This window comes from Copidosoma floridanum, unplaced genomic scaffold, assembly GCF_036245765.1.
Source record: "Copidosoma floridanum isolate Cflo_tuat_1 unplaced genomic scaffold, Cflo_Japanese_pri ptg000013l, whole genome shotgun sequence".
Lineage (NCBI taxonomy): Eukaryota > Metazoa > Arthropoda > Insecta > Hymenoptera > Encyrtidae > Copidosoma > Copidosoma floridanum.
Window position 1 is genome coordinate 29,589,613 of NW_028321890.1, and position 8,946 is coordinate 29,598,558.

The 8,946-nt window shown below is 34.1% G+C and overlaps 2 protein-coding genes across 2 annotated transcripts; both read left to right on the forward strand.

Annotated features, from left to right (window-relative positions):
- The first annotated feature begins 7 nt into the window (after window positions 1–7).
- Window positions 8–3,843, forward strand: LOC106640724 (uncharacterized). Its single transcript, XM_014354849.2, has 3 exons — window positions 8–396; window positions 1,152–1,343; window positions 1,457–3,843. The coding sequence occupies exons 1-3, from the start codon at window positions 385–387 to the stop codon at window positions 1,607–1,609; spliced, it is 357 nt and encodes a 118-aa protein (XP_014210335.1). The 5' UTR covers window positions 8–384; the 3' UTR covers window positions 1,610–3,843.
- A 3,004-nt stretch (window positions 3,844–6,847) lies between these two features.
- rasp (protein-cysteine N-palmitoyltransferase Rasp) lies at window positions 6,848–8,922 on the forward strand. The gene is made up of 6 exons (XM_014354724.2): window positions 6,848–7,069; window positions 7,149–7,330; window positions 7,408–7,833; window positions 7,901–8,259; window positions 8,325–8,659; window positions 8,728–8,922. The coding sequence occupies exons 1-6, from the start codon at window positions 6,961–6,963 to the stop codon at window positions 8,850–8,852; spliced, it is 1,536 nt and encodes a 511-aa protein (XP_014210210.2). The 5' UTR covers window positions 6,848–6,960; the 3' UTR covers window positions 8,853–8,922.
- Window positions 8,923–8,946: the final 24 nt, after the last annotated feature.

The window sequence follows — 8,946 nt, forward strand, 5'->3', positions numbered from 1 at the left end:
TATTAGTTGTTGCGTTGCGCTCCCAGTTTACGGCTCTCGCGCAGTGTAACTTCCCTAAGAGAGCTCTCCTTTTCAATTGCCCTATTCACAAATAAAAAATTACAAATCCTGGCAAAAGAGAAATCAGCTGATGTGGTCCATAGCTCACCTATATACTGTCTCACAGCCTGCAGCTACTAGCATGCAAATCCAGTGTATCTTTGGTTGACACAACAAACGGGGGAGGAGATCGTAAGGAAAGGAGCACGATTGTAAACATCAGCAGTACAAATGAGCCCGAGGGCGAAGAGGAGGCCGTGAATTGCTTATACCCACAAACGTAATCTTGACGTTGCAGTGTGTGTTGGTGTGTGTTGCATATATAAATAAACACGCGCCGAGAATATGCCCGCCAAAGTGAGTAGACTCGCGACAATAAACTAGGTTGTTACCAAGGCCCCCTGTCTATAAAATTTTATTACGTATACATTCCTAGATAAACACTTTTAAGCATACGATAGTGCAAAGTAATTCCAACATTTTCCACTACGCGCGTTTTTGTGTCCAAAAAATGTTTTTTCATCGCCTTGAAAAACGTTTAATAGGAGCTTGCAACAAAAAAAAAATCTTTCGCTCCGTGGAATGTCACAAGTATTTAAGTTACCACAACGATAACTTTGCTCGGTTTCGATACATTGCAAATCGCGTCATCAGCTGATCGAGTGCTACTTAGATATACCTATATACATGTACGTTTGCTCCAAAAAAAAAAACAAAACGTCAAAAAATATAAGGGAAATTCGCGGGAACTTAAACATATGCACGGATATGTGTACATACATGCAAGTATATTCTCTTATGTTTATGTAGATGACCGTTACGCGACAAATAAGTAGCGCGATATAAGTAGGTGTATGTACTTATGCAGAGAGAGAATGCTTTTGTGTTTTCTATTGTTGTCGTTTTTACACCTTGAATCGGGCTCATATTCCTTTACATTTATCCACACCTATGACGTGTATATATATATATAGCATACGCAAAACATATTGCGTACAAAGTATGAGAGGATTGACGAGATTGAGAGGTGCTTTTGTTATAAAAAACGAGAATGAAAAAAGTACGTATAAATATAGATACAAGCTTTTGCGTTTGTTTTTCTTGATTTGTAGATCACCCAAATAAAATGCAAGCGATGCCGTAGCTTGCTATTTACCGAGGAAGCCTCGCCACCCCTTGACAGCCACGGACAATTGATCAAGGCTGGAGAACGCAGCACCAAGTGCAACAGTGATGTGCCCGAGGAGTGTCTTTTCCTTGCCGAGGAAAACATGCCCGATTGGGTTCAAGAGGTCGTTGATAGGGTGAGTAATTAGGAGTGTTCACAGTGTGGATGTGTCTACAAATCTATGGCTATACTTGTTTTTACACAAATAATTATGTTACTAATAATATTTTTTTAAAATCTTTTTTACAGGAAAATTGGATAAAAGGCAAGTTGTACTGTCCTCTGTGTCATGCTAGGATTGGCTCATTTGATTTTGTCAGTACGAAAAAATGCAACTGTGGCGAATACGTACCACCACCAATCAGAATAACATACTCAAAAGTTGATTCACCACACCGGTGATGTTGAGATGTTGGCTTTAAGTACACCTTAAATTTTAAATCATCAACACAGGCATATTAAATTTTATGGGTTCATCACTCGAAAGGAAATGTTAGCTTACTATTTAAAATGTATACTGTAGATCTTTACTAGGTCGTCTTTCCCAGACTCGATATCATATGCATATTATATTACTAAATCATGTTGTATTCTTAACAGAGTATATTTATTTATTTGGCTTGATTTTAAGTTATACAATTGTAGATTCTTCGACACACACACAAACATATTAATAAGTACAAATTAGTGTCTCATCAGATTTTTCAATGAATCTTAATTGATTGCGTTACGAATTGTTAATATCTAAATGCAAATATCTTAATTCCTTAGCTGGTATAAGTCATCAAAATAACATATAGCTGTACACAACAGGATGTTTGAGACGCCATCTGCGCATTATTTTAAATTTTTTTTAAATATCAGGTTTTTTTTTACAACAAATTAAAGTAGATTCTATTACTGAGTAAGAAAAATGACCAATCACAGGACGAGCAGGCTTTTCGATCATGAGGTAAATACGTTTTGCCATCTCTATTTAAAGTTATCACAATGACGATCTTAAATTATTTGCGTTAGCTTTTGACTCGGAGCGCTGGGGTACAGATTAAGGCAAACGTTTTCTTGCATGGATCTTGCACATTAGTGTCTTCCTACCTATATTTTAATAGTATACTATATAGTATGCATTACTCATACTTTCGAGCCTACATTTCGGAAAATACGTACTTATAGGTAAATTATTTTTTTTTTTCATAATGAAAAAAAAATGTTAGAAAAAAATGTAACATATTATTGTTGCATACTCTTAGCTGCTTTTATACTTCTATCTCTACTTCACTTTTCATACCCAAATTGGGGGTAAATTCGAAAATTTTTTAATAACTATTATTTATGAAGAAATATAATAAAGATCCAGTTCCAACAATTATAGTAAAAATATGATTGAAATTTTTGTATTGCTACATTGTTGTAACTTGGTAAAAGTAAAACAAGTAAACACCTTGAAATACCTTTGACTCTACATTAAATTACTCTATATCCAACTTTTTAGAACCCATTGAATACTGTAGTAGTAATGGGGTCCAACTTTTAATTTTAACTGGAATTTGGATGAATTCTTCGTGATTCCTATTTTCATTCATCTCAATCATTGTTGAGAACTTTTTTAAATTTTAGATTGTTCTTCTCCAATCTGTTTTTGAAAATTGTTTAACACTCTGTTAAAGATTTTAGCGGCAATGCGCAGGTTTTTCTAGAGACGAATTTGAAATCCCATCATCTTTGTTCTCTAAATTATGTGATCATTGCGTGAAATTTCGCTGTATACCATAACAGGTCAACATATTTAAATATCTGGTATTCGTGAGCGCTACCCCGCATTTGTCGTCTCATACTTCAGTGTGACAGCTAAAGTTGAAGAAACAGTACAAATAAATTCACAAGCTCTTTGATGAGAATAGACAAAGAGGTTATTATATTTTTATTACATCTTTTGAATCAATTACCAGCTATAAAAACTACGTAACAAATGCGTTTTGCCATACTGATTACACAAAACGCACTCCATATTTCATTGTAAACAATGTCATTCGTATTAGGAAGATTCAGTTAAAAATACGTATTGTTAAATTTAGTATAAGTAATATTTGAAAAATCATGTTAAAAAATTTAAAACTTTATAAATGTTATCATCCCGAGACACTTTACATAGCAATAGCTTTTCATTAAAAATTACTTACATAGGATATTATGTAATACTTGCACCTGATACATATAAATGAATGTATACAATAACATATTTTATTTCGACTTAAAAAAAAAAAAAAAAAAAAAATTTTGAATAAAATCTTATAATTTCGTTTAAATTCCTTAAGTATTATATTATACATTGGGTGTATAAGTATTACACACCCAAAATAATTAGCAAAATTCTAAATTAACAATTATTATTGTTTAATTTTTTAATAAAATTAAAAAAAATTAATTACTTGGCTACTGTAACGTACTTTAACATTTGTTTTGTAGATACACTATTTAAATACTCATGTTTTTACTTATAATTCAAATAAAGTACACATACTAATAAAAACATTGAAAAAATAAGTATTCACTTTGGTATGTATGTATAAACATTTTTTCGCAATGTATAATTTTAATGTTAACTTACTTTTATTGAAAAATAGTTGCCACATCTATTAATTTGTTTTAATTTGTTGTGTGTTTGCATGAGCACTTTACCCTTTCTTCATTTCATTATCATTGTAAACAATAACAGTACCTGAACATACGGAAGCCCGGTCACGGCGGTCACGACATCTGCATAAAAACGCATAAGCAATTAAGCACGCACAAGAACAAATATAATTTATAAGTACATACTTGTTTTTGTGCGCGCTTCGCGCTTCTGCGTTTTTATAGATGTCGTGACCGGTTTCCGTATGAATACGAGGTCGCGACAAACCAATAACCAATCAGTAAAGGTAGACGAATCCGAACTATCCGAAGTAGCTCCAATGTAGGCTCTCTTCACTGTTGCACGCACCAATCATCATTAAAGCATTGAGGAATGAGAGAGAGAGAGAAAAAGAGGATGGCCTGGAATGTGGATGTGGAATGCCTGGATGCACATAGAAGATTCGTTCACCTTACAATCCAGGGACGGTCGGGGACGGTGTGAGCGAGTCGGAGACGAAAGTGAACAAGTGCTCTTCTCCGATCGTCCGCGATCGTCCCTGACCGTACGCGATGCGCAGTAGTACACGTTAGGTTAGGTTAATGCAAAAAGTAAACAAACTTGTTTGTATTTGCACTTCTTTATTTACAATAGACCAACCGAGAAACTTCTGAATTAGAAAGTTGTCAGAGAAGAAGGCGTTTTTGATATTTTATGTAATTTGATCTGCTGATTACGATAAAAATAAATAAAATTTTTTTCGAGTGGTGGATCAATGTTAAAATCGCATTTGAAATTTTATTTCGCTCATATCTCAGTAACGCGCTTTTTTTACTTTCATGAATTTTGGTGACGGCTGTGGTGGTAGCGACGGCGCAAGTACATACTTACATAGAGACCGGTCATATCGTGTTCCTTAGTTCCTTTGCGCGTGCAGCTTCTGCAAGCGGAACTGCGGATGGGCAAAAAAATCCAAAGTTACCATTGTATGTAGGGGTAAAATGTAGCAATGTTAATGACGAATGGTGGTTAGTACCGTTTCAGCGTGGCAGCAGGAGCTCAATAACGGGCGGGGCTGTAGACGCAAGGGCAGCTGGTGTCCCTGCAGATGTGCTGGTAGGACCTCGAGCGTCCGTAGCCATAGGGCCGTCCGTACATTGATGCCTGTGGATGCGCGATCTAATAACATTCGGGAGGAAAATGCAAATTTTACGTTTTAGTTTCGTGTAGAAAATATACAGAAAAAATAGGGGCAACCCAAGAGAAAATAATATCACTTGTTTCGTTATGTTATTTATATGATATAAATATGGGTAACAAATAACAATTAATAATAACAGGTTTCAGGCTATAATATAATAGTATAGTATTTATCATTCATTTATATATGCGCACTTTGCAACATATCTATGTTGATGTTGATATATACAATGATATGTACACGTTAATATCGTCACCAGCAAGTAATAGTGGGTTGCGCTCTACGTTACCATCAGGTCGGTAAGTCAACTACCTTGAAATAACTGGCGCTCTGTTCCGTAATCTGGCCAGTTAAAATAGCAGACGACAGTCAACAGCGATAAAATCTTCACTTTTTTCTCGACTTTCACGTCGTCTGCTGTTTTAACTGATGGCCAAATTACGGAATATATATATATATATAGCGCCAGTTTAATTTAAGGTCAAATTATAGTTGACTTACCGACCTGACAGTAACGTAGAGCGCAAATTTAAATTGCTGGTGACGATTGCGGAAAACACCCCAAGCAAGCGGCGTTACCACCACGACCTACGTAACTTTACAGCCTCTGATTTTATCATTCTGGTAAAGAGAGCACGGTGTAAGATGTACGTGAAGTTATGTGTAGTAATTAAAGTAATTACTACTAAGTAATGTCATATGGTCCATTTTATTAAACCATATGAATATCTATATTTTTGGAGGTAGACTTTTGGGTAAAAAATATGTTGTAAACTTGCCGCAAACAGCAGAAACTACGTCAACTTTTTATTATCTTTCTATACAATTAGTTGCGGCTGGTTTATAATTGATTAAACTGCTCTAATATAGGAAGTAATAATTATTTGGATCAGCGCCATCTAGCGGTCTTTATTTTTTGGCCAAAAGTGGCTCCTAAAATTCTCAATCAGAGCAGTCAGGATTAGAGCCATTTAGTCAATTATAAACTAGCCGCAACTCATGATGAAGCTATAAAATGAAAAAATAACGATACGTGTGTTTTTGGCGGCAAGTTAACAATCTATCTTAGGCTTAAAAATTTATCTTCAAAATTATAAACACATAGGAGGTCGATTTTTTGGTAGAAAATATATTGTTAACTTGCCGCCAAAAACACACGTATCGTTATTTTTTCATTTTATAGCTTCATCATGAGTTGCGGCTAGTTTATAATTGACTAAATGGCTCTAATCCTGACTGCTCTGATTGAGAATTTTAGGAGCCACTTTTGGCCAAAAAATAAAGACCGCTAGATGGCGCTGATCCAAATAATTATTACTTCCTATATTAGAGCAGTTTAATCAATTATAAACCAGCCGCAACTAATTGTATAGAAAGATAATAAAAAGTTGACGTAGTTTCTGCTGTTTGCGGCAAGTTTACAACATATTTTTTACCCAAAAGTCTACCTCCAAAAATATAGATATTCATATGGTTTAATAAAATGGACCATATGACATTAATTAGTAGTAATTACTTTAATTACTACACATAACTTCACGTACATCTTACACCGTGCTCTCTTTACCAGAATGATAAAATCAGAGGCTGTAAAGTTACGTAGGTCGTGGTGGTAACGCCGCTTGCTTGGGGTGTCTCGTCTCGCGGTCGGAGCATACAATATATTCTCTAAGTTTCCGCAATCGTCACCAGCAATTTAAATTTGCGCTCTACGTTACCGTCAGGTCGGTAAGTCAACTATAATTTGACCTTAAATTAAACTGGGTAACGTAGAGCGCAATCCACTATTACTTGCTGGTGACGATTGCGGAAAATACCCCTTGTTTCTTGTTTTTATTGTTGCTGCGAAAATGAGCGCGAAATTACAGTAGCGAGCGCTAAATTTGAATTTGCGCGAGTTTTATAAATTACGGTTGTGTTTGAAGAACGAAGAGAGAAATGGAGCCGAAAAAAAGCCAAGTGAAGTTTGAAACTTTGTTTTACTTTGGAGTGTGGATCGCGGCAGTGCTTTATTCTATCTATCGTGTTTATTTGGCCACTGATAAATGTAAGTTTTCCTTTATCATTTTTGTACAATTTATTTCATTTTTTTAAGTGAAAACAGTGTGTTGTTTTTGTCGTTACAGTTTTTTACAACTACTATGATGCCTACAACGACTTCAGTCTTGGCTGGTCTTTTCTTAACAGAAAGCTTGATAGTTCCGATGAAGAGTGGAAGATGTGGATACCACTTATTTACAGACTAGTGCCTTGGATCATTGTGCATATAATTATGAGTCAATGTATAAAACACTTTTATCACAATACAGTGAGAATGTCATTTATCTTGTGATGATCTAACTGTGGCATCTACAAAATGAAGATTAATTTTTTTTACTATTTCAGACTTTGTTATGTGGCTGGTATGTGACGATATCGATTACATTTTTGTGGCATTATTTAGGATTTTTGAGTACTCTGTGTACACTTTTACTTCCTTTTGTATCTTGTCTATTGACTTCGCTCAAAAGTAAAACAGTTTCATGGCTTGTGCATTCCATTACTTTAGCTCTGATATACTGGGCAAAAGTATCAGATATTGTGTTTAGAGAATGGTTAGATCTCAATGATGAAGACTATTTTCTCTTGACTACTGCCATTTGTTGGATTCAACTTAGAAGTATCAGTTATAGTTTAGACAGCATTAATAGTTACAAGCACATCCATGTTTATGGATTTTTTAAAGATTTGATTCAGAATATAGCGTATTGCTTGTATTTACCAACCCTTTTTTTGGGACCAATTATTCTTTATCATCAGTTTACAGATGGTGTAAGTGTTCTTAGTCGTGGTTAATGAGCTTTTTGAAAGCTGTATTATTAATGTTAAACATTTTTAGATAAGAAAGCCATTCACTAGATGGGGTAAAGAAAAGCTACAGAGAACAATTTTGAATCTAGTTCGTTATACATTTTGGATGTATTTTACAGAATTATCTTTGCACTTTTTATACTTTAATGCATTAAGATTTCACCCCGAAGCTGTGATAAAACTGGAACCATGGGAATTTTATGGGTTTGGTTATTGCATGGGACAGTACTTTTTAAACAAATATGTAGTCACGTATGGACTGACATCAACTGTATGTAGAGCTGAAGATATTGATGCACCTCCTCAGCCTAAGTGTATTGGTAGAATACATTTGTACTCAGATATGTGGAAACATTTTGATAGAGGACTGTATAAATTTCTTTTGAGGTAATTAAAAACTAAATTTATGGGCCAGTTGACACTCTCTAAAACTTTTTTGTAAATATTTTCAGGTATATTTATATTCCGTGTAGCCCAAGGACATCGTTTAGGAAAATATTTGCTTCAGCATTATGTTTTATTTTTATATATCTCTGGCATGGCATGCATTTGTATATTTTCATATGGTCGTTTTTGAATTTCACAGGAGTTTTGATAGAAAACATAGCGAAATCAAGTAGTAAATACTTATATAAAAATATTTTACACGACTTTTTAAATGATATGAACAAAAGAAGATTAGAATGTTTGTTTGCAACTCCTCTGTTGATACTATCTGCCATTTCAAATTTTTATTTTTTTGCTGATGAAGAAATTGGACATATATACATGCGAAAAATTTTTCAAGGTAAATAATTTAAAATAATTAAAATTTGATGGTAATTTTTAATTACATTAAATTAATAATAATTACAGAGACTTGGAAAGTTTATGTGATGCTACTTTTTGCTTTGTACTGCTGTTGCCAAACATCTACAGAAATAAAAAAAATGGAAGAGTATTCTGTAAAAACAAGAAAGCCTTTAAAACTAAAACAATAAGAAAATAAAAAAAAACATGAACATTCTACCTGTATTTTCACTATAAAATAATATAAAGAACTGAGTGTAACTTAAGGACTGAATCAAATTGAAA